This window comes from Panulirus ornatus, chromosome 43, assembly GCF_036320965.1.
Source record: "Panulirus ornatus isolate Po-2019 chromosome 43, ASM3632096v1, whole genome shotgun sequence".
Taxonomy (NCBI): Eukaryota; Metazoa; Arthropoda; class Malacostraca; order Decapoda; family Palinuridae; genus Panulirus; species Panulirus ornatus.
The window spans coordinates 27,515,478-27,541,895 of record NC_092266.1 but is presented as its reverse complement, the minus strand read 5'-3'; the positions used below and the strand labels follow the sequence as shown (position 1 = coordinate 27,541,895).

General features: G+C 49.3%; 1 protein-coding gene across 1 annotated transcript in view; it reads right to left on the bottom strand.

Annotated features, from left to right (window-relative positions):
* The window catches only part of N (neurogenic locus Notch protein), a 152,447-nt gene that overhangs the window by 20,108 nt on the left and 105,921 nt on the right, over positions 1 to 26,418 (bottom strand). Inside the window, exons 3-6 of the mRNA XM_071687298.1 lie at positions 9,370 to 9,837; positions 4,904 to 5,037; positions 343 to 521; positions 12 to 185 (exon numbers count right to left, since the gene is read on the bottom strand). Of these exons, the coding sequence (XP_071543399.1) occupies positions 12 to 185; positions 343 to 521; positions 4,904 to 5,037; positions 9,370 to 9,837 (955 nt within the window). The remainder of the gene's footprint in view (positions 1 to 11; positions 186 to 342; positions 522 to 4,903; positions 5,038 to 9,369; positions 9,838 to 26,418) is intronic.

The window sequence follows — 26,418 nt, the reverse complement described above, 5'->3', positions numbered from 1 at the left end:
GGCTCCCTTACCTTGCCCGGCGTGCACTGGCACAGGAAGGATCCCACGCGGTCTATGCAGGTGGCACCGTTGAAGCAAGCCGCCCCGGTGCAGTCGTCGATATTCTCGGAACAGTCGTCTCCCGTCCACCCGTTGACACAGATGCAGGAGAACCCTCCGTGGGTGTTGGTGCACGTCGCTCCATTCTGATCCAGAGAAAAAATAACACACAGTCATACACTACTCAGGACGGAGACAACCTCCAGTAACATCTACTATTACATCACACACAAGATGAAACACTACAGAAGCATCGATAACCATCCCGAGGTAATGTTTGGGTAGGGATGGCTGGGGCTTTACCTTACATATGGTCGGTCTGACAGCACACTCGTCCACGTCCTCAGAGCAGAAGGGACCCGTGAAGGTAGGGGGACATGCACAAGTGTACGTGTTGACCCCGTCCACGCAAGTGGCTCCGTTTTGACACTTGTTGTTGTGGCAGTCGTCGATGTTCACCTCACAGTTGCGACCGGTGAACCCTGTGTGATGAGAGAGAATAAACATTTGAAATATACATTCCTAACACCGAAGTCAGGAGCCATCCTGCAAAACGGATCCCCCACCTTACATCTATGAAAGACCTCAACAGCACACGGCGACAGACCTTCTAAGCAGCTTATGAAGATCGCCACTCGGACCAAATGAGCCACATGGAGGAGATGTGTGGCCCAACACAGTATAGTGGTGCTGGTATGGACCGCCTCACACTGTGTGGCCCAACACAGTAGTAGTGCTAGTATGTGGCCCTCCACAGCAATGGTGCCGGAGTGGATCGTCCTACACCAAGTGTGTGGCCCATCACCCATAGTGGTACAGCTGTGGACCGTCCCACACCAGGTGTATGGCCCTCCACAGTAATGGTATCGGGTTGGATAATCCCACACCAGGTGTATGGCCTTCCACAGTAATGGTACTAAAGTGTACCATCCCACATAGGTTGTGTGACCCACCACCTTAGTGGTACAGCTGTGGACCGTCCAACAGTGAGTGTGTGGCCCACCACCGTAGTGGTAAAGCTGTGGACCGTCCTACAATGAGTATGTGGCCCGCCACAGTAGTGGTACAGCCGTGGACCGTCCCACACTCTGTCACCAGTGGTGTGATGCTGGCGTCAGCTGGTCGACGAGCCAGGGGGGGAAGTCAGATGAGCAACCTGTCACCAACCCTTGGCGATCCTGACAGAGGTAGGTGTGACTGGATGTTGGGGAGCGGAGTGGTGCTACAGAGTAGATAGCAGCGTGTGGGTATGACGGGGGATGGAAGGGTGATGGGGAGCGCATCGTGGGAACGCTCTCACACCCTCCGTCAGCCGCGCCCCACCACAACCACACGGGCCAGGGATGCAACACAAGGCCAGGCAGGGGACAGGCACGGCAGGGGGACAAGGGCGCCAGGGATGCAGTACAGGGGTCAGGCAGGCACGACTCAAGGAGAAAGATAAGAATACGACGAGTGAAAACGAAGTAGATGGAGGTCCGAGGAAAACACACGGAAGAGGCGTGGATAACCCCGGGAGGTGGCATTGGGTAAAATGGCGGCGGAGGGGTAGGGAACGGGGAGAGAACTGGGTTTGGGAGCAGGTGCACGAGGCTGGCAGTGGTTGTGGGGAGGGAAAGGCGAGGGGCAAGCGCTAGGGAGGGCAGGACGACCAGCAGCAAAGTGTGCAGAGGGGAGGACGATGGGAAACAGTTATGGAGAGCAAGGGGAAGAACAGATCCACGAGTTAGAGAAGGAAGGACCATCTATATGGAAAGACAGGGATGAGAAGAAGAAGGGGTCATAGAGGGTGATGAATGCAAGAGACGTCGAACGCGAGACAGAAGGGTACGAGGGTGAGAGACAGAGAGACAATCACTGAGACAACAGTGAGGGAGAACTCGCTATGGAAAGTGCTCCGACGAAGGCATAGCACCCTGTGTAGTTGTGTCAACCGTATGTACACTACAACGTATCTGCCCTGGTCAGCATCTTTAAGACAAAATGCCTTATACATATGCCTCTTCCTTTTCCCTTTCATAATCCTCTCTATATTTCAATCATACTGCACAATGATATAAGATATAACTGATGTTACTGTGCATTTATAACACATCAAACGAAATGTTTAACGTTTCACAAAGGGGGGCCTTTTTACCAGCTCAGATGACCAAGAAAATAAAATTCACACTCAATGAGAAAATCTGTTAATACACTTACAAATGATTTCTTATCCTTACCCTAATGGTTCCCCTAAGTTTAAGCGACCGTGCTGAGCCCCCGATGCTCCGACTGTTTAAAGACTCGCTCTAGTTCTCCCACGTTTTGTTTACATTGTGCCGCGTTCTCTGCCCCAGTCTCGGGAATGTCTTATGGGGATTAATTGTTTCCGGTGACATTTTCATCAGTACCGACAAAAGCACACACACACACACACACACACACACAACACTCACACGAAGCAGCAAGGGTATGAAACTCTCTCTCTCCGTAATAAACAAATTGTAATCACACATGTCTATTACGCATGGGCCGCCGAGGTATAGCCTTACTCATTCATCACGGGCTCGCATGGGTTCGAATCCTAGGCGCGGTAGTCGGCCCACAGCCAACCCCGGTGTTCATCCTCCCCTTCGGAGATGGTTTGTGGGTGTGTGGGTGTGTGTACACACACAGCAGTACATAAATGGTACATGTTCACAAAGTCAAGAGATGGGGCAAAAGCAGTTATAAAACTGTCTCCCCCAGTAATACAAACAGATATCACACAGGTGTAGATGGACACCCCTCGGAAAAAACATTCCACGACTCCGTTTCACTTCATGATATAAACATGAATGTGAGACATGGGAACAGAGACGCGAGGGACCACAGGGAACACGAGAATGAGGAAATGGGGAGGAGAGAGAGAGAGAGAGAGAGAGAGAGAGAGAGAGAGAGAGAGAGAGAGAGAGAGAGAGAGAGAGAGAGAGAGGCAGACGTGATGTACATATACCCAAAGGATGGCAAGAGGAGAAGGTCAAGTGAGAGTTAAAAGGCTGGGGCTTATGTAAATCCTTTACGTCACTCGCTTGTTTAAAAATACAGTGAAAGATGACCATATACGAAATAACAGGAGAGAGAGAGAGAGAGAGAGAGAGAGAGAGAGAGAGAGAGAGAGAGAGAGAGAGAGAGAGAGAGAGAGAGAGAGAGAGAGACTGAGAATGTTGGAGCAGGGATGGAGCGCTGTTAGCATGAGGCACGCAAGCATTCATTGTGTGTGGACAAAAAACAACTAGCGGGAAGGGGTCACATCACAATAAGAGATGAAGCCAGTTTTTATGGCGTGGTCCGGCCCGCATCGCATCTAGCGCTCATCTGCGGTCAAGCATACATCACGTGGGGGCCCCTCGCCTCGCCTCGCCACCCCACTACCCTACTTCTACACCGGCCCAGCCCATGGCATCACCTCGCCACACACCACCGTCGGGAATCAATACAGTTTCACTTTCTCAACAAGAAATAGGGGGTGGGGGTGGGGGGGCGACCTCTTGGAGGAGGTCGTGACGCAGTGGAGGTTGGCCAAAAAGGTCAAGGGTCGCCGGCGGTCTGGACGCACCGTAGCCCGTACCAGTAATCCACTCAACCACCTCCCTTCCTCAACCTGCGGCCAAGACGACACCAGCCAGACCTGGGGTCAATATTAATCAGGCTGGGCCTCGGGTGTCAAGCAGGTCCTACGGTACCAAAGAGAATCCGGCCACCCTCTTAACCTTAACCCAGCGACAGTCTTCGCCTCACCGCACCATAAGCTTATAATCCTAGAGGCTGGAAGTACCAGCAGCGTCTGATTCCATCAGCCACCACTACTTGGCCATCCTCGCTGCTGCACACTCCAGCAACGGCAGAGATCAGTTCCAGCATTCCTACACTCATTCCAGTGCCTTATGACGATTTCTGGGGTTATCTCTGTTCTATATCTGGTCTATCTTCGTTCCTCCTCTGCTCAAGTTCGCACTTTAAGAAAGGCCGAGGTTCTGTAGACTCAGGTGTCAGGCACATTCTGGCTGGTCTTCTGAACTTTGCAGGTATAGTCGCCCAGTTCCCCTCCCCTACTCCGAAATTACTGTAGCAGTCCATAATGTTTCAACTGGTTGCAAGAGTAGTCCGTTATATCTTCTTATCGTGCGTTTTTACCGGATGTCGACTCCAGTCGTTGACAGAAGTCCGCAATGAAGCAAGGCCTTAATTGATATGAGGAGTGTGTTAAAGAGATAACAAAAAAAAAAAAAAAAAAAATACGAGAAAAAATACCTACTTTCGAAGGATGTGTAAATTCTGCCTTTTATAAAACAAAAAGAGGTCAGGTCGAAGTAAATAAGACTGAATATGAGAAGATGAAGGTTTCCAATGTCGCGGTGCTAAGAAAGAAAAACTTCGACGCTCATCACATCTTCGTTAACTTTCCTCCGTGTGTGTGTGTGTGTGTGTGTGTGTGTGTGTGTGTGTGTGTGTGTGTGTGTGTATGTATGTATGTGTGTGTGTGTTATTATCATTTGTATGTTACGGGGAGAGAGTTGCCCCGTCTCTTAACCTTGTATGTATGACCAATGTATTTTCTCTTAAGTGTATATATATACACGAGAGCCTAAACCTGGTACCCATTTATCGACCATCCCCGAGAGGAGGATGAACAGCTGGGATTGGCTACGGACAGAGCCACTGCTGCGACCAAGATACGAACCAGGGAGGGCCCGCGAGCGTGTATCATGGTCAGCAACGTTAACCACAACACCACGGGAGCCCTTTAGACAAATAAGACATGCATGAGTGAGGTAGTGCTGGGGTGAGGTGTCGCATGCAGGACGTCTGGCCGAGAGAAACAACTGGCTGTGTGTTACGGTACCTGTGGGGCACTGGCACTCGTAGTTCAGGGAGTCTCTGGGCTTGCAGGTGCCACCGTTGTTGCAGGGTGAGGGTTCGCACGGCACGTAACGGCTCTCACAGTTCACCCCAGTATAACCCTCGTGGCAATTGCACCTGCAACAAATGAAAACAATTACATTACAGTTCAGTCATCCCTGGAAGAAGAAAAAAAAAGAGCATCTGGAAGGAAAACATTAAGACATTAAGAGAACATAACACCTGACAATGATCCCTAGGACGTTAATCAAAACGCAAACCCAAACAAGCGTCACACACGTTATTAGACGTTAGTATAAAAAAAGAAATGAACTGAGCCTTAATGTCTTTACTGACTTGCGCTTCTGTATCTTTTTTTTTTCTGGCATCTTTATCATACCGATGTAGAAGTAACGAATGTGAATCGATGATTCAAGATGACAACGTCGAGAGCACCTACGGGCCGCCCGCCTGTCGCCTCGTACTAAGCGATGGCAGAGCAACAGGCGAGTGACGGTTGTGGTGAGAAGACGGTATATAAAGCACCTGTACAGGCGATGGGTGAACGCTGAACCCACCCACACACCCTACGTCAGGAGGCGCAGTGCTTGCGTGGCACATCAGGCGAGGCAGAGGGATACAACCTCATCATCCCGCTGAACATGGGGTGGATAAGAACCCTAGAACACGACTGTCCGGCTCCGGTGGTTTACGACGGCGTGACTCCTCTGACCTGACTGACCCCCTTGCGGGTCAAAGTCAGAACTCACATCGACAAGGATCGCCTCGTATTCTCCACGACTGTACCGTCCTGGTACATTCTCCGAGCTTGGCTGCCATCCCAAGATGAAGCGTCTCGTAAAATGCCAATCAGCAGCAGCACTTCTATCTAATAAGAATAAAAGTATGAAGTCCGAAGATGTAAATTACGTGACAATTGGACACACAAAACCCCGGGGCAATACGAGTGTGAGAGATGGTACGGTCGGGTCTTTTCTCCTCACTCGATCAGTACGAGTGTGGTAGGAATAAACAGGAGACAAAAGAACAACGCTGGTGCTGTAAACACACACACACACACTTTATCAAAGCATTTGTTATGATACAACGTGACCATAGTGTCATAATGCCCGATATGCGCAACGTGGGAGAAACAATGTAAAGTACGGTGACGGATCTACAATTTCTTATGAAACATATGACGCGCTTTTAAACCACACGCTCTCTGGTGTGCCAATACGGTAAAAAAAAAAAAAAAAAATCTGTACGTGTGTACAAATGCTGTTCCTCGCTGTCATATGAGAGAAGCAGAGATACGAAAATGTGAATCAAAATATCTAGGGACGACGCAAAGATCATTCACAATGCTGTTTCAACGCACGTACAGGGTTGTAAGCGCTTCCTGACATGGTTGACCGAGGGGGAATAAAACGTAACACCGTAAGCAAACACAATCACCGATGACAAAATATAAAAGGTCCAGGAATAACGACAATGGATGACCTCAACTCGAACGAACACAAAGCCAGCCGTCGTCACGATGACGGCCGGCTGGAGCTGGTGAACGCTTAAGAGTTCAGAGAGGCGACAAACCACGATCTTTAACCCAACTTATGTTCTCCAGAACGGAAGAGTTCCGTGCTGGCACGACCTCCCGCGGCAGGCGAACTGTTTCGCGTCAGGAAATGGGCGAAAGGTCATTCGCTGCATACGATGACTCGAACATGATATCTTCGAAAAATATCGAGAACGACTTGAGAACAAAATACAACCCTCGGGTACAGACGGCTGGTTACAGGCCATAAAGAAACACACACCGGAAAGGCATGGTCACCAGTCTGTGTACACCCCCCCAATAAAAAAAAATCCCTCTTGGCTAAACAAACACAACGAAAAGCCTTATCATCCGGGGCCGGAACACGAAAAAATATATAACGCACACCACACTGACTGCGAGTGTATGAGAAACATGAGAAATCAAAATCTGAGACATTTAAAAACGTTACACGTAAGTCTAAGGCCACGGCCTTACACAGCCCAGCCGATCGGATGAGTAATTAGAGCAGCCTGGTGGAAGATAAGAGACGAACCTAAAAAAAAAAAAAGTTTTATTCATCACAAAGAAAATATATTCTCTTTACGCATAAAAAAATATATATCTATATGATACAGAGGAAGACCTGTTCAATATATGCTGTAAGTTACAGAACAGATGGGGGTATATTAAGGTGACACAAAGTAAGGAAGGTGGGTAGGAAATGAGGTATCATATATACGTTGGCCCAGGATAGTGGCGTACTTCCCCACCTGCCATATGTGGGCACCCAGTGGTGTACTTCCCCACCTACCTACCCCATGTGGCACCCACCGCCACTTACCCAGAGGATGGAACGGGCAGGAAAAGACGCCTCATGTGGGGACTTACACACACAAGAGGGACGTTGTCAGGGTTGACAGCAGCACATCCAGGAGGTCCACTATCATGGTGTCAACAGCAAGCTGGACTAGAAGGCTGACAGTCACGGAGCCGACGCTACCAGCCACACACTCTGGGCGGGAGGCTGACCCTGACGGGGCTGACACTAACCACAGTGGACAGCAGGCTGATTGGTCACGGGGCTGACACCTAGCCACACCGGACGGCAGTGCTGACGCTTGCTCCACTTTCTGGCCCTAAGCTTCTACCACACCAACATTCACCCGCTACACTACACCATGGTCATGGATCCAGAACACGTACGTATCGCCAAAATCAGTCTTTGTCACCACTTTCTTCAGGTACCCGGTGAACGTCCAACGACAACCTACGGGAGAGGCGGACTCCAGCTCAATGCCGTATCCCAAAATAGGTCAATGCCTTATCCCAAAAATCAACCATAACGTTGACCAAGGGAGAGGTGCCGAAGGGGCAGGTGCTGAAGCAAGTAGCGGAGGGAGCGTGCGGGTGGAGGAGACAGAAGGTGACACCTTACTGAAGAAGCAGCAGCAGCAGCCATGCTGAGCTAGGTCATATGCCTGGCATCCGCTACCACTTGGCAATCCTGCACGGTAACCCCGTTTACATACTCCTCTGGACCCACGCGATTACACGCAGCTCCTGTTCTGACGTGGTCACCGGGGGCGACGCTCCTGCGACCGGACGCCCCACGTGACTCAGGTGGCGAGTGCAGGTAATACATACCAAGGGTGGAGGTTGGCAGTGGAGGGAGGGGCATGTGTGACCGGTGATGACCAAGGCCTGATACTCGCCACCCGCCGCAGATACGGAGGTCAGCAGTAAAATCTACCCTTACAAGAGGCCCATTATCTTAGCAAAATTCTGCGTTCGCATCAACCTCAGCAACTTGGGCTGCAGCAGCCTGCGTTCTCAATGCGGTTTGCCATCACGATGTATATCATGGTCAAACAGATGAGGCTCAGTAACCAGGGAAAGAGGAGTCTTATAATGAGATCTGGGCAACGCCCTGGTTGGGGCCAAGACCCTGAAAGCCTCAGAATTGTAGCAGTTTTCAGGGAGCAAAAACGCACTTTTTTAGGCATTTTTCTCTGACAAATATGTCCCTCTCGACTGCTTACCTTAAAAACATTATCTTTATTTAAATCATCTCTCAACTTCCTCCCTTTCAGACACTCCTGAACGCAGAAACTATTTTCTGCAGTCTCTCGCTCGAACCTGCTGTCAGAGCCACATTATCAGTTGACTTACCCCCAACCCCACCACCCTAAACTGACAGCAGGTCTCTCTCTCTCTCTCTCTCTCTCTCTCTCTCTCTCTCTCTCTCTCTCTCTCTCTCTCTCTCTCTCTCTCTCTCTCTCTCCAAAAACCCTCGCATTCATCTCCCTCACCATCGCATCCATAAGCATGTTAAACAGTCATGGTGACATCACAAACCCCTGCCGCAGATCCTCCTTCATCTGCAACCACTCACCCTCCTCTCTTCTTACTCTCACACACACCTTACTCTCGAGAAAAACTCACTGCTCCTAGAGGTTCTCCTCCCACACCATATATTCCTAACATCTTCTGCAAAGCACCTTTATCGACCCTCTAATACGCTTCTCTAGATCCATAAATCCCACATTCAAATCCCTCTAATTCTCTGTCTCCAACACAAATTCTACACAGCAAATGCCTGGTTCACAGACCCTCTACCACTTCTAAAGCCATGCTGTTCCTCTCCAATTTGTGCATGCCGCCACCCTCCCAATCACCGCTCTCCCACACAACGCATCAGGTACACCCAGCAAACGTGCACCTCCGTAATTCGAACGTTCGGTTCTGTCCCCCCCTGGCCTGTATGTTATGGAACTAAACAAACATTCCCCTGTTCCTCAGGCAACTCACCTTGAACCACATAAATAAACGTGAAAACCTTAACTAAACTAGACAACATATAGATAGATAGATAGATAGATAGATAGATAGATAGATAGATCTAGTGTTGTGAAGGCATTATGATGAACACTAACGTGTAAGATCCGAAGGTGTTGCTGCAGGTGCCGTGTCTGCAGGGGCGGTCCTTGCACTCGTTGACATCGGCCGTGCAGGTGGTGCCGGTGAATCCCGGCGGGCACGTGCAGGTGTATGTGTTTCCCGGGGAATGGCAGGTGGCACCGTTGCGGCAGGGTTTGGAGGCGCAGTGGTCCACCTTCTGACACTGGTCACCCCTGAAGCCGGATGGGCACTGGCATCGATACTTGTCCAGGGTCAGGAGCTGGCAGGTGGCGCCGTTCATGCAGGGGTCGGAGTCGCAGGCGTTGGCCACCGCTATCTCGCAGAGGGACGCCTTGTAACCCACGGGACAGATGCAGTTAAACTTGGGGCCCGACAGGGCCATGACCACGTTGCAGGTGCCACCGTTCTGGCAGCGGGGGCCCGGCCCGTTCCGACAGGGGTTGAGGTATTGGCAGTACTCCCCAACATACTGGTCCGTACACCTGGGGGAGGAAGACAGACAATATATCAATATACATTACATAATATGCATTACATAATATACATTACATAATATACACATCACATACTCACAAAAATATATGTGTATGGTTTTTTCGACACGTTACAGCCTCATCAATCACACAGGTACGTGGAATACAGCTCCGCACTCAACCTTCAGCACCAGATGTGAGTGGTTCAGGGCGAACAACTCCAAGATGGTAATGGCCACTTAAAGCGTGCTGGCCGCAACATGCCTTCCCTTCCCCACACGCCTACTTAATTTACAGCCAAATGCTGGAGCGCTCCCCCTCCCCCACTAAACCTTACCACAAACCCTACCCCTACCCGCTGGCGTGAGCTTCTCCTGCCAGGCGTCAATTTAGAAAAAAAAAAAAAAAGAAAAAAAAAAAAGCGGCCCTTGCACGAGACATCAATTACAGCAGTACCCACCCAGTTACTCTTAGCCGCCCCCAGATACTGTCCGCAGCTCGAGCCACAACGCTGTGGCTCCACTCTGACGGCAGAGTCGTCGCCAGCAGCAACAGTCGGGGAGTCAGATGCGCCCCCTGGTGTATGAGAGCCTGCCCAGTGTTCTGCATGGATACTCCTCAAAACATTTTTGGGCACGACGGTGGTCGGGGGCCGTAGGTCGTGTGATGAGGGGGGGAAAATCAATGATTACCAACTGAAGGGCAGATGTCTGGACCACAGCGACAGGCCGGCTTATAAACATCTACGGAAGATAATGATTAGGACCTCATTTACCGCACTACCATGCGAGAAGTGAGGGGAGAAACGTTATATCACTACCACCAGCAGATCTGTGGTAACGAAGCGCCACGCAAGCCGCCATACACCCACCTGCCACTCAACTTCAACCCTAGTACGACTGCCACCCATGCAACTGCGAACTATGTGGGTATGTACGGATGTACAATGTACATGTCTACTGGAGACGTGTGCAGGTGTGTGACTGCGTCTGACGTGTCTACGATGAGATAGTGAGAATACATGAGAGAGGGTAGGTCCCGTAGCGTGCACAGTGCCCCTGGTGGGTTAGGTCTGAAGGGGGAGGAGGAAGGCCAGGCAGACGGAGATAAAAGCGCGCTCGCGCGAGCAACCCCGACGGACACTCACCGCGAGAGCTCTTACCCGTATGGCGGCCACAGTCACCACCCCCAGCAGCCCTCATCCAGCACTAACCACAGGCCAATACCGCCCCACTGCCCACTCCTCCTACGGCCCCGCACGGGGCGAGGCAAAGAGTCAGCCAGGCAAGGTTCCCACGCCAATAATTGAGATGCAATATTCCCAGGGGGAGAATGACAGATGATATGGCATACACACACACACCAGATAGGACAGATATCACGTGATACTGTCTCAAGTGGACGCACGCTAATGATGATCCAAGATTAAATCAAACATCGGTCACGCTCTTATCGTGATCATCAAAATGTGAGATTCTTCCCTTCTTTTTTTTTCTATTTTGATCAACTATAATAAACGAGGAGACTATCCAATGATCTCGTCGTCAACAGCGGTAAAAAAAAAAAAAAACCATGGGAGAGCAGAGGCAACAAACTGCTACAACTATATCACCCACGAGCTACTGTAGCAGTGGTAACGATGAACAACAGCTGTCAGGTAGCTGTCATGTAGCAGCGGTCGCAATAATGATATGCATTAAGGGCAAAAAAAAGCAGCAGCAACTAGCAACAATCATCAGTAGCAGCACCACCAACACCATCTCCTCCTGCTGGTGCAACGGCAGCAATAGGCGTGGGAGTGGCTACGGTACGAAGCAGTCGAGGCACCACCACAACCCGCTAACGCAAAGCAAAGACGGAAGATGGAACACAAGCAGTAACGACGCGTTTGTGGCAGTAACAAGCGGAGATGAAGCGGCAGCAGCAGCAGATACAGCAGCATGAAGCATTATACCAACAGCAAGGAGAGATATAAACAGCAGGAACAGCTTGGAGCAGCAGTGGGCTGCGGGGTACAGCTGTGTGTGTGTGTGTGTGTGTGTGTGTGTGTGGGAACACAGTGGCGGGTCAGTTCTTGTTGCTGCCGTACCTGCGAGTGATGCTACCAATGATTCATGGGGGGTGGGTGACGCTGTCCGTCCTGCTGGCTGTGTGAACGGCCGAACCAGATCGGATGACGTGACCAGCAGCAGAAAGGGGTGCGGGTACAAGGTGAGAGGATACGAAGGATGATGCAAAAGCAAGCGAGAGATTGCGGGAATTCTTTTTTTATTACAGGAGGGTGTTAGAAAATGGTGTTGAAAATAGAGGAAAATCGTGACAAAATGAGATGAAAACAAGAGGGAGAAGACATCATTTTGCGCCCCCTCAGCTACATGAAAAGTTCAAAGGTCTTCCTCTGGAAAATCCTCAGTAGGATCCAATGGTCCGTCGCTTTCCGAATGCCTTTATATTGTTAAACTTAGATGAGGATGGAATACTACACAGCAGCAGCTAACGGCTGACGTACGACTAAAAGAAGAGCAGAGACCGAGTCTTCATCTCGGAGCCTGGTCTTCGTCTTGTATCCGAGCAGCTCATTCAAATAATACCATAAGATGAATGACACTCGCCAGAAACCATCACCTTTTAACTCCCTGACTTATAAGGCAATCGACGAGTTACGAAAGGAGACTGAACTCCACTTAGTCTCGCCCGACGACAGGATCTTGCAAGAAGGTGGTCAAGTTCAGGTACACCGACACTCAGGGCCCGATGGTACATTCTTAAGAACGAAACCCCACCCCTTCCCCCCAACCTCCACCTCCCAGCATCGTAAGATGGTCTCCTGCATAATCAACACTCGGCATGTGCTGACCTGGCATGGTGCTGAACACTGTGACGATCTCGTTTGTCGTCCCTTCCTCACCAAGGCTGTGAGGGGAGGCACACCTCATGCCAGGACGATGTGAACTGGAATGTCAACCTCCAAGGCTATACAACATTAGTCACGTACACTCCCGCTTGTACCACCTTTACTCTCCCATCTACGCCTCATTCGTCAGCATCCACTCCGTTAAGCTTTCTTACACAGGACTTGGGAGCTCATCAGTTACTAAGTAGCTGGGGAACAAGCTGTCGATTACACACACACCTCACAGCGATATCAAAACAAAATTTAAACAATCCTTTCGAGTAGATGGGATACAATGCCTTGACCCCTTACCTGACCATCATGGTCCAAGTCGAGGGTCAAGACATCGTATCCAAGGATCCTCACCTCATGTCGTTTTCGGGAGTCTGCTCCTCCTACAGCTTGGGCTGATTCCTAGATACTGGAGTTGGTTGGCAGGTCGACCAAGCTGTTGGAGGATGCGGACCTCAGTCCCAAGTAATCACCACAGCTTGGCTGGCTGCTAAGGTCCACCTTGTAAATAGTTCTCCACGGCCTTTTGAATTTCTCCACTGTACTACATCCTAAGTCTTGGGCCCCGATCGTTCAAAGTGTTTTCTACTGTTGTGTTCATGGCACCTCCTAATTTCACTGGTATTACCTAAATAAGTCCTCCAGGACTGCCGCGCCGACAGGGAACTATTTCTGAGAGTACGTCGCGATGCTGCTACACTCTATATACATCCCATAGGTATCATTCTAGTCGCTGTTCTCTTGAGGTGTGTGCATGCATTTGGAGGTGGGTGGAACATGCGCCCGCAGCACACGATTCGCTGCTGCTTCCCGCAGTTTCTGTGTGGAGCCCGGCCACTCGAGGACTGGCTGTCGTGATGCCTCCTTCTTCCCCCGAACAGTTAAGATGCGGAATGCTCTTCCTTCTCTTGTCATTCCACCTTCACATAACCTTTCTTCCTTTAAGAGTCAGGTCTACAAACACTCTCTCTCTCTCTCTCTCTCTCTCTCTCTCTCTCTCTCTCTCTCTCTCTCTCTCTCTCTCTCTCGTCAGCGCTCCAGAGTGAAGAGTTGCACATCTCTTCAGTCGTCCCCAAGAAAGTTCAGCACAGCTATCAGTAACAATAAAGATAAATGAAGGCCAGCATGTGTGGGGGAGGAGGCGTAGCGTGTATGTGGGAGGAGAGAGGGCCAGTCCCACGTTCCCACAGTCCAACACGTCCGCAGCTGCTGCATCCTCCTGACCTGATATGGACCCAGGTTATCGCTTTCACGACACATCTGTATAATGAGCAAGCACGTCGCAAAAACTGGTACGTTTACTGGGTGTGTTGTGGCACTCGGCTGGCGGGTGGCCGCCACAACCGCAGGCAGACCTCCGCTCTCCTGACGGTGTCGACCAGCAGAGCGCTTGTGTCTGAGGAGGAGAATGCAGTAGCGTACATCACGGCACTGGGGGAGGGATTCTGTCCATCGCAGGAAGAGGGAGGGATTCTGTCCATCATACTGGGTTACCTCGCTTCCCCAGAACTTGCGAATCATGTGTAAACCAGGAGCTACAAGCCAGATCAAATCTATCGGCATGATGTTGGTATGGACACGAGAGAAGGAAAAGCTGTGGACTCAAATATCTCTAAAGAGACAGATAATAAAACTACAACTTCCTACGTGAGAGCAAAAAAAGTCTACAGTCCGAGCAGCGTCAATACAAAGGGTCCAGCACTCACATGTTTCCTTATCTCGCAACACTTTAAAAGGTCCCTTATAAGGCAGGTGGCGCTCCAACATACCCGCCATCATTAACAAGATGTCCAGGTGATAAGACGTTTTTCATGGTCTCATAAGTAATGGCTATCAGGACTAAACTAATGTCTTATAAGTTCCACAACAGCAGAGGAGACTGCATGAGCCGCATACTTCTGAGAGCAACAGAGTGGTACTATGGGTTTGAATACTAACACCGTTTCGATCACCCTCCACGAAACCGTACGCCTGTTTCGTGTTCTTTGTCGCTGGATTTCGAGAGGGAGAGAGAGAGAGAGAGAGAGAGAGAGAGAGAGAGAGAGAGAGAGAGAGAGAGAGAGAGAGAGAGAGAGAGGGGGGGGGGGGTTATAAAGCAGTAGGGGAACACTTCACAACGAAACATGATCCGAAGCGCCACCAGCCAAACGCTCCACCACCACACTCGCCACCAACCTGTTCACGACCACGTACTTGTGAAGCCACCGGAGAAGGTGAGGATCACAAGCAATGAATCTGTCCGGTTGGGAGAGAGAGAGAGAGAGAGAGAGAGAGAGAGAGAGAGAGAGAGAGAGAGAGAGAGAGAGAGAGAGAGAGAGAGAGAGAGAGAGAGAGATTATCCCCGAAAGTCATAGTGGATGTCGTTCTTGATGTGTGGCGTATTTCTGCTGTGTGCAGGTGAATCGCGCAAGCTGACGGTCGTGGTCCCCCACCAGCCTCTTGTAGGCTGACGTGCAAAACACATCAGCCTCTCACTATCCAAGATGAGACAAAGTTGTCACACGTGTGACAGATGAGACACGAACCCATCAGATGAAGAGTTCCCTGTACTGCCAACATCCCCTCACTGTGCCTTGCGCCGTGAAATCAAGCCACAACTCTTCGTCTACCTTGACAAAGGGCAACCCCCACCAACAGCACTGCATACAGGTAGCATGCGACTCTCGAATGCTTATCATGCCAAGTTCCAATCACAATTCTATCCACGATTTTATTCCTTTTTACTTATCCGAGTGTTAGTACGACTCCCCTTCCTTGCCAGGCAATATTTCTCAAGTCTGCATCGAAATACCCGTCGATATTCAAAATGAAAAAAATAACAATTCAGATTATTTCATCAAGACGGCCCTTCAATCTTGGTGAATTACGTACCACAATACGTTTCCACTCTTAGGGTTTCCCCAATGTGTCAGCGTTGACCCTAACAGGAAACCCAATTCAACACTCCCTGTTCATGTTTAGCATATACCCTCTCCAAGGGTGAACTAATGGAGTCTCCCCTTGAAAGGCCCAATGAAAAACATCATATCACTGACCCAATCTAAGGATCTCTAGGATTACGTTCAGCGGTCGATAAACATGAACACAGGATTTGGAACCAAGAGCAACAGACAGTAAGCAGAACAGTGAGGGTAATAGAAAGTTAATATTGCGGATCACGTGAGGATGGAGCGTGAGCTGCTGGCTGATACGAGAGGTAATAGTGGACAAGAGCGTAGCATCAGGCCTGCCGGTATCTTGGCCGGCATCTGGGCGGCAGCCTACCATTAGCTGCAGCCATATCGTCTGCACCATCAGTCGCTGCCTCATGCAAGGCTGCGGCTCCTCGCACCATGAAGAAGTGAGGTAATCCCCAGCTCCTGGCCTCGGGATACTGCTGCCGATGCTGCTGCCGTCCTCGCCACCACACCGCCCAGCCAGGGCCGAGATTACTGAGTAACGTAATGGACACATGGAATAGATAGATGATGACGATTTACCTAAGGGCGTCGGGGATTCGAACCCGGCCCTACCGCGTGGCAGACCGATTCGCTAACCAGCGGACTATGAGGCGACAAAAGGCTTCTGGATCAGACCGGCCAACATGCCATGAGATCCTTCCGTCACATCTCTCAGGTCAAGTGATGTTGTGACACGGGGATCTCACGGACCACTGGTTGGTCTAAGATGAATGTTGTGGTGGTGAAAGAGGTGGTGGTGCGGAGTACCCATGCAGCCCCGGGGTCTGTGGTAGGAACGTGAGGTCAGGGTGCCGGGGCCACGGTGTGCCGCAAGGCAGCTCAATCCGGGCCCCCAAGTCCACCCTCACCTCCGGATGGGTGTCTACCAGCTCCCTCCCCACGACGAAGGTCTATCCTCGTTCGTATACTTTCAATGTCGTTATAACGGGTTAATTTCTATGCACTGACGACTTATGCCACACAATGATTACTGTCATACACCAAAAAGTGGCCACTTTGCACGATGATGGTCTTTGGTAGTGCTCCCCATGATGCGCCAGTGTCGTAACTCGGGTAATGACTGGGTCATATATATAGACATAACAAGACTGGTCGCCTCTCTACCCACGGAATGATAAAGAGGTTTCACAACGACCCCCGACCCGAGTCACCGGGGCATGGGTGAACCATAGGTCGCGTGTGTACACACTAAATATCTTGACGTCTTTCATCAGTGTCCACTTAGCCTTTATGCAAACTTCGTCGTCATTTCATGATATCAAAAAGCCTATAATGAATGACTCCACTGTACAATACTCATTACGACCGACCCCTACCATACTCTACCACTACCCATACTTCTCCACGTTGAGTCCACTGCAATTACTTGCTCACTTGCTTCTTGTTCGTCGTTAATACCACGACCGTTTCTCGGCCGATGAGTTTCGTCCATCGGGATGTAAGTAAACGTTCCGTAGTGCGACACCTCAGCAGGCTTAAGAAATAGATCTAAACTGAAAGTGAAGTTAGGAGATGCGTGCTGGGTGAGGCTGGTCGGCCCGACGACCATCAAGCAGATGCTATCTGTGGCATGGGCCACCGCTCACGCCACCTCACGGTACCTCACACCCGAACATACCCATCCACCATACACATACCACCAGCACGAGAGAAGAGAGGTACTAAACCAACAGAGGAAATTTATACGGGAGAATAAAATGTAAATTTGCCTTGAAAATCAAAGACTTACGCAACGATGTAACGTCAGCATAAAGCTTATATTGCTGAAAACAGCAAAACGAACTCTTGGGATTTTCATACTTAAAAGCAAGACTCATTACCCAGATACTTAAGTTCTTAATTACAGTAGCCGGCTCATTATTCTAAGAAACTGAAACCATGGCATCGATCATCCGTCACTTGTTTCTTCTCCAATATTTACCAAAGAAGACCCACAACTCATGTCCGGCCTCTAGTTCTATTACGAGAAGAAGAAAAAGAAACCACTTTACGACCAACGGACAAAACCACCTGAAGATACACCGTCAACGTTAAATGGTACGAAATTCAAAAACAACAACAGGCCAACAAAAGGTTGATCTGAGGACACTCGAAAAAGCGAAAAATGAGACACAGATAATAAAACTCTTGACTTGTCTTTGGCAAAAGGTCACTTGCTAAGGGGGGGAAGGAGGGAAAGCTTCTAAGGATTGGAACTCTGCCAATATGACAACGAAATGAAAAGAAAAAAAGGTATCAAGTCTCCGTCCTGTAATCATCACTCAATTAACACACTGGATGTAGCTGGTTAAACTTAGGGAAGCCACCCTCATTACTGACAAGACTGGATATCGTTTACAGATTCACCAATCAGCAAAGCGACTGTCAGCACAGTCTTCGACGAAGTAGTTCACATCAGACAACTCTGCTTGCTATCCGTTTTACGATCGTGTCATGAATACGAGGGAAGTGACGGATGTCATCCGTCTCGATTACCAGAAAGCGCTGGATAAGTCCCGCATTTAAGATTACCAGCAGAAGTTGAGTCACACGGTTCCGGATGGGGCTGTACTTGGCTGGCTAGGAAACTGGCTGACAGGCCGAAAGCAAAGTGAAGTGATTCATTAGATTAGTTAGATGTAACAGGTGGTGTGCCACAGGGATCAGTCCTGGGACCAGTTAGCTCTTTCGTGTGTATATATATATATATATATATATATATATATATATATATATATATATATATATCGATGACACTGATGATCGGCTGCGTTGTAAGATGTCTTACCGAATTTTAACATCGATCTGTACAAAGGCTTACGTGCTGGTGTTGAGAAACGAGAAGGCCAGCTTAAAGCAGGAACATTTCTATTTCTATCAACCACAGGTTAATGAGGAAAATGACTTACGTGCACCAAGCTCTCATGACCTAAACCCAGGTAAAGCAGGGTAGGAGAAAAAAAAAAATCTTGTATTCATAGGTAGGGCTTTCGAATTTAAAGCCGAAGGAAGTATCAACCCCACGCTTTATAACATACTGGTGCGTCCCTGCCATCATCAAGATAACGTGTGCTCACTGTTGGTCACCGTACTTGATAAAAAAAAAAGACATAAGACAGAATGGAGAAAGTACAGCGGCCAACAACCAAGATGATTCCCGGACTGAGAAACAAGTTCTCTGAGAGCCGGCTAGACGACTCAAACTTACGGTATTTAGAGATAGAGAGAGAGAGAGAGAGAGAGAGAGAGAGAGAGAGAGGGGGGGGGGGGGGGGAGGGGGTGTGATGCAGTTCAGACGTTCAAAGGTATCCAGGACCTTGATAATCTCAATTCAACCAGCTACTTTAATTTAAGACTTGATTCATCATCTCCTTCGACTCGTAGTCAAGGATACAAACTCGTGGGCAAAGGTTTCATTTCGAACGAGGCGAAGTACTTTCCCTTCAACAGGACTGTATGTGACATATGGAATGATTCACCAATCAGAGTACTAGAAAGAAGCACCGCAGATGCGTTTTTTGATGAATACATTTGATGTACATTTCGCTGACATTATCTGCGCCGGCGCAGATCAAAGTTTACAGGTATGTCTCTGCTCGCCTTTCACCACACTTAATCACCGAGTTCCTGATCTCTTCCAGTATAAGAAACAGCCTCGAATGGACCCAATGCTGTTGGAATTCCTTTGCATTTGACGGAAGCGCTAATTACCGACATTAAACAAAATATAAATGTAATCATATCAAATATAAATGTAATTATATCTCACGAGATGTGTGATGGGAAATCATCGTTAACAGAACAAACACGGAATACATCATGCCTTGGTGACCTCGATAATCTCTCCGAAATGGTCTGCTTCTAAGAGACTTCAACCGAACGCCTACATAGCGTTCACCGCTGGATATTCTTAAGGTTACGAAAAATGAGTCGCGCTAATTCGGTGCTGTCAAGTGTTACGCGGGAGATGGAGAGATTGCACGTTTGCGGACTGAAAGCCGGCTGCCCTGGTGGGGGTGTGAGGCATAAGAAAACAGAACAGCCTGGGCTCAAGAAGTGAAACCAGAGAGCTAGTGAAGTGCTGGCTCATTGCGCAGCCGTCGCAAGACCCTCCTTGATACCCAGGAGGGCAGCTTCTGACCTGACCCCGAAGGCCAGATGTGAGGAGGGTGTAGTGTTGACGCATTTGACCTTACCCGTAAGGATCAGGTGAAAGGCCTTTGGGGTGTAGGAAAGATGTGTCTGCTAGGGAGCAGGTTAAATGCCACGAGAACGTGAAGATGCATAGGTCCAAGGTGAAGCAAACTTTATGTTAGTCAAGGATGAGGTAAATAAATTTAGGTTCGGCCACGGCGAAATGAATTTAGGTTTGTCAAGAGCTAAGTCAAGATGTGTTTGTTTAAACGTAAAGTGACGGGAAGATGCGTTTGTCGAGGGTGAAGTGGATCTGTTCATCGAAGGTGCGGGTGAGGAGGCTATTGGCTGTGTTTCCTTCGGGAGTAGGCATGATGGAGGATGATAGTGCGGAGGTAGACGTACCATATTTGCTCGAAGATGCTGGCGTTACTAGTGTACTTATCTTGTATCCTTCCTAACGGAACGAGCCAGTGTGACTATCTGCCCTTACTGTGTGTGGACCAGTGGGCGTAGGAACTTGACCCCCTTTGGTGGGCATCAGTGGGTGTGAAAACTGGCACTACCTAGTATACCACTAGTGTGAACCTGGCTCCCAAATGTAGACTAGTAGGTATGGGACTGGACTAGTTAGTGTGGGAACCTCGCCCTCCAGCGTAAACCAGCGGATGTGAAAACTCGGCCCTCAGACCAGTGAGTCTGGGAATCAGACTCTCGACTATGGACCAGTGGGTGTGGGGAATCTATCCCACCAGTGAGGACTGGTGGCTGTGGGGAGCCCAGCACTCCAGTGAGAACTGGCAGTTGTCGAAACAAATACCCCTCACGCGAGTACTGGTGGAAAACTGGCTCTTTAGTAAGGGACTAGTTTTCTGTGGAAACCTGGCCCTCCAGTTTCAACTAGTGGGGTCTGTTAACCTGGCCCTTTAGTGAGGATCACTGGGCGTCAGATCCTTGCCCTCCTGGGGATCCTGATGCCGACTCTCCTGTGGAAAGGAGCGGCAGGTGTGGGAGTCTAGACCTCACTTGAGGACTGCGGTGTGGGAGAACGTGTCACTTAGAGAGGACTCGTGTCTCTGTGGGTAAATGGCCCTTCAGTGAGGACTAGCGTGTATGAAGACCAGTCGGTGTAGGAACATAGATCTCAGCTGAAGACTAGTGGATGTGAGAACGTGTTCCCTTAATGAGGACTGGTGGGTGAAGGATTCTGACCCTTAGGTGTAGAAGAAGCCTAGTGAGTTAGGAAACCTGGTCCTCCAAAGAGTTCCCACTGAGCATGAGATCAGTGGGTATGGAACTGGCCCTCTAGTGGGACCACTGGAACACACTGCAGACCAACAGGTGTGGGTGTGGAAATTCATCCCCACCATCTGGACCATGGAGTGTGGGAACCCAGCCCTCCGAGGAGTACTAGTGGATGCGGGGGAACCAGATAACGACAGCCAACACTGGGATCACTTTTCTGAAGGGCGGGGGCAACCGACACACAAGTGGTAACCCAAACTGACATACGACCCTCCCTCCCTCCTTCCCTGAAGTAACCGAACATCCTTATTAGCCAGAAAACGGACCCGGCACAAAGAGAGTGATCACCTCTACAAAACCTCTCTACGATGGCTTAGATAAGACGGCAGACCAGCGATCATGTTACTCTCAAAATCACGTTCTGTGACGTCGCTAACGAATTACGTACATGACTTGCGCCGCCGCCCCCGCCAAGCGGCGTCCGTATGATACGCAACTCCTGCAGATCCAGCAGTGGTGGGCTATGGCCCCACACTCCCACACTGGCTCCGTCAGCCTTCGGTTAATTATCATACTTAATAACGCACCACTACGAATCCAGATGATAAGTAACAGTGATGAAACAGCCTATCAGCCTGTGAACCGGGAAGTTACTTGTAGCAAAGGGAAGCCTCGTTCTGAGCAGCTACTGGGCCAATGAGCGCGCTCTTCGCTACCACGGAGTACCAATCAAATCACGCGGGAGCCAATCAGGGTCGTGTATCCTATCCACACTTTTTGCCCGCAGCCAATCATGAGACGCCTTTCGGAGTGACTTCCGTTCCCACACGGGAGATGGTCGAGTTAAGATCCTTTTATTGGATCAGTGAACCAAGGAGACGTTGTGCGCTGGTGATCACTGGTCCGCCCACCTACATGACGCCACTCGCTTACTTATTGCTCTCCTAAAGATAAACACCTGTACACAGGTCGGCAGTGGAGGTCTGTGAGGGTTTGGGATCAGCAAAATCTCTGGAGAAAGGATGCCCACAGCACACACCGGCGGCTGGGGGTTGGCTGGGTCGAACTTGTTCCCCCGCTTCTCGACCGTACTACAACCATTCTTCTAATGTCACCAATGGGTGTGCACTGTCGTCCAGATGACTGTGAACGAATGAACACACAAACACACACACACGTACCCCTGCCCCCTTCGCGCGACACAAATGGTACAAAGCAACCGTGCTACGAGCCGCAGGGCAGGAGGGGCGGCAGTGGACGATGGCCGGGGTTCAAATTAAGCCAGGACCACATCCTCCAGTCCGTCGTCACCCACCCTACCCCAACCATTATCCTCCACCTACCCACTACCCCTCCAACACACACCATCCACCTAACGCTCTCGTCTTGAAAACGACATTAGTTTTGTGAATGAATCTTTCTATTAGTCTTGTGTAAAATAGTAATTAGTTGATTCTATATAACAACAGACAAGAAAGGATCACGCGCGCACACACACACACACACACACACACACACAGTGAGCCAGGTGGGAGTGAGGGGTGGGTGCAGCTGTGGTGGGGCAGGCTGGGAGCCCCCATCATGGGTAATTACCCCGGGCACACTACCCTCTACACCAGGTGACGCCATCCTGCGCCACTTACACTCCTGCTACTATCACCCGCACATCATCGACTACACCCAGTAGCCTTTCTTCTGCATCTCTCATATATACATAATGTGTGGGTGTGCGAGCGGCTCACGTGACCAGAGTACCGACAGTAAGCCCCAGTATCTTCCCTACCGTGGCAGAGGAGGAAGAGGAGGAGGCAGGGCGGCCGGCTGTCAGTATCAGGTGCGGCGTGATCCCCGCCTCGCCTCACGCTGCCAAAAGTCACGGACACAATCACGGACAATGGCTCATCATCCGCTGCGCACTTGATGCTACTCAAGTGAGGGGCGGGGGTACACTTCCCCTCCCTTCCCTTCCTAGACTAAAACTTTTTTTTTTTTCATTTTTTTTAAACGCTCCAGATGTGGACTATTGATTTTGAACTTCAACAAACGCTATGGGGAAATAACTCCTGTTCCTTAATACAACGGACCATGATCTACAGTTGATTTACAGAGATCACGTCTTATAAACGTGGAATTACTGGTTAAGTGGGAGACAGACAGACAGAAGCACTGTGTCTAATGGTGATGCTGCTGGTTGATGGGACGGCGACGGGAAGGTGACTCGAAGTCATTACCATCTGATCTGTTACAGTGGTCAAGTGTTGTGTTACAGTGGGCAAGTGTTCCGTGTCGGCACCAAGACTCCTCCCTCCCAATACCCGCTCAAGGTATGATCCCGCTGGACCGCTTCCACTTGCCACATGTGAGTCTCCTGCACTGACGTCCCCATCCAGGTGGCTACTACACCTACGTGGCTCAATTGACACCTACCAGCTCAATGCCTCACGCTACACACTCTGCTATCAGTGCTATGTACACGTTCACAAAGCATTAATTATACATGACGTAATTCTCTATGAAAAAGCTATCGTATACATTCACTATTCAAAAACCACAACGAAATACTGACAGATCGTGGGATGTGAACTAAGTTAAAAACCCGTAGGTCTTCCAACGATTCAAATATATATATATATATATATATATATATATATATATATATATATATATATATATATATATATATATATATATGCGTGAGTGCTTGCGTGTGTGTGTGTGTGTGTGTGTGTGTGTGTGTGTGTGTGTGTGTGTGTGTGTGTGTGTGTGTGTGTGTGTGTAAGTGTGTGTGTAAGTGTGTGTGTGTGTGTGTGTGTGTGTGTGTGTGTGTGTGTACTGGATGGACTTCCTACCTTCTCACAGTACAATCCTCAAATTTTCTCCAAGAAAAAAAAAAATCCAACGCAGAGAACGACGTCAAGGTGATCCTTCCCGGCCACCGTGTGGCATCACGCAGGACGTCGTCAAGACGCCACCACACCACCTCACAGGCCAGACTCAACATCCCAAACACTTCCCCAAGAACTTCTCAAATCTCCCCACTGTGCCTGCCCCAACGTGTCTCTTGAATGGCTGCAGTCAACGTGTTGAATTGTTTTTAGGCCATCTAATGGGTGGGGTTGTGTTCAAGGATGGATGGGGGGGGGGGGGGGGGGTGTTCAAGGAAGGATGGGGTGCGTTCAAGGATAGATGGGGGTGTGTTCAAGGCGTTTTCTCGTCTTCGTGCTTATCGCATCTCTCGAGTGATGATGTTTTTAAGAGTCTTCCGTGCCTGTCGTGCCAACAGGCATTATATCTGAGTGTAGAATTGGGGGTGACCACGTCTTCAAGGATTTTCTAAGCGATGTGCCTCTCTCGTCTGCGCTCTAAGACGTCATGTCGAGCATAACTCAAGCAAGACTGGGAGACGCCTTGGAGTTAAAATGTCTGGTAACCTTACCCTTATCGAACACAACAAGACAACAGTTGCCTCTTCCTCAAAGATGTGCGGTATGATGGATCTTCCGGACATTCAAATCCCAGAAGGCATGGTCTTCGAACCTACACAGAAAAATGAGTCCCCACTTGCGCGACAGGCAAGGATGAATGTGAAATAATACCCCTACAATTAAAACTGTTCCATAAACACAAAGAGAGGCCATCCGGAATAAGTATTTACACACATATAAGGCAAATGTCTGAATCAAAAGTGGTGTAAATCATCCAACATTTGGAAGGCTTGAGAGAATACGAAATGAAGTTATGAGTATCATTTTTGGCTGCAACTAAAACAATCAAGATTCCAAACATGAGGAAAGACCTTGGTCTTCTAAGTATGAGAGACAGAATGATGCGGAGGATCAGGCAAACACATCTCAGTCCAAGTAACGAAGCCCGACAGACCTTCCTGTATGGGAGGCATCCAGCTATACGGGTAACTACAAGTGTTACGGAGCTCAGAATGCACCACGATGGACAGCAATGGCACTAACTTCCTCCACTAAAAATCAACTGTTTTTTGACATCACTATTTCACACATTTCCACCCCCCCCCCACAAAAAAAAATTAAAATAAACTCTACGCCCATATCACAACCTCAGCCGACACAGCCATAAGCAAAATTACCCACGACGGAGTTCAGAGTCCACTTTCCCTGCATTCCTTCACACACAGACACTGGGCTCAGGATGCACGATAAGGCTGATGAATACAACAAAAACCTTCAGCCTTGACGGTCAACTAATCACCCCCCTGGTCTACCTGCGAGACCCGCCTCACACCAATCACTCGGGAAGAACAGTAGCAAAACCTTCCAGACCTGAGGTGAACCGAAGTCAGCACGAGTAGATCCATCCACCATTATGATACTGGCCAAGAACAATTAAATATAATATAATATATATATATATATATATATATATATATATATATATATATATATATATATATATATATATATATATATACACACACACACACACACGATAATAGCTACTAAGAAAACTGCTGAATAACTCATTTAACATTGTCCAATCCCCTGCTAACATTTTCCCACCATGTAACTCGTACCTCAGTCACTTGAGGCACAGACCCCTGGACCTTTTGTGCACTTTGCCTCCTCTTCTGCGTCACCGCCCACAGGATGGGTAGGAGTGCACATCTATCAGCCCATTTCTGCGACGAAAAACCACATGATGCCATGGTGCCACCATTTCTAAAATCATAATGCACAAAGCAATGGGAATATCTTTATCGACAGTGTATACAGAGACTTGCCACAGGCCACCAGACCCAAAAGTAGCATCGCAGTGGCCACAAAAGTCTTACCGTCAGGTTCAAGGTGGTAACACCTGCCCTGCAAACCGCGGGAGGAGAGCAAAGTCTCGGTGACCTACGCCGGCCGACATCCCAGGAGGGAAGGTAACCACAGGCTATGTACTTCCTGCCACTCGTCTCCTTCCACGTACCCGGCGCTCTGACCCAGGTACCCTCTCTTATCATCCTCCTTCGTCGTAACCACACACCTGTCGCCAACTACTTCACGATGTACATGGGAATGGTCGGACCAGTCAGTATGTTCCACATGGGCACAGTGGAATGGCCCAGTCAGCATGTTCCACATGGATATCTAGGAATGGACCAGTCACCACCTCCTACAAGGCAGACACCCGCCAACCCCTCCACACTGTCACTGGTGGGATGAGGGTTCCTGCAGGCGCAGGAGGGAGGATTACCTCCACCCAGGCCTGATGTATGCAAGAATGTAAACCCTTTGGAACAGCATCTCTACTCATATCCAGAACACTGTTCGGATATGCAATGACGCTTGAGCGGCTTGGCATAATAATATCAACTTAATCTATAGATATATGGTCCGTTCATATACTAGA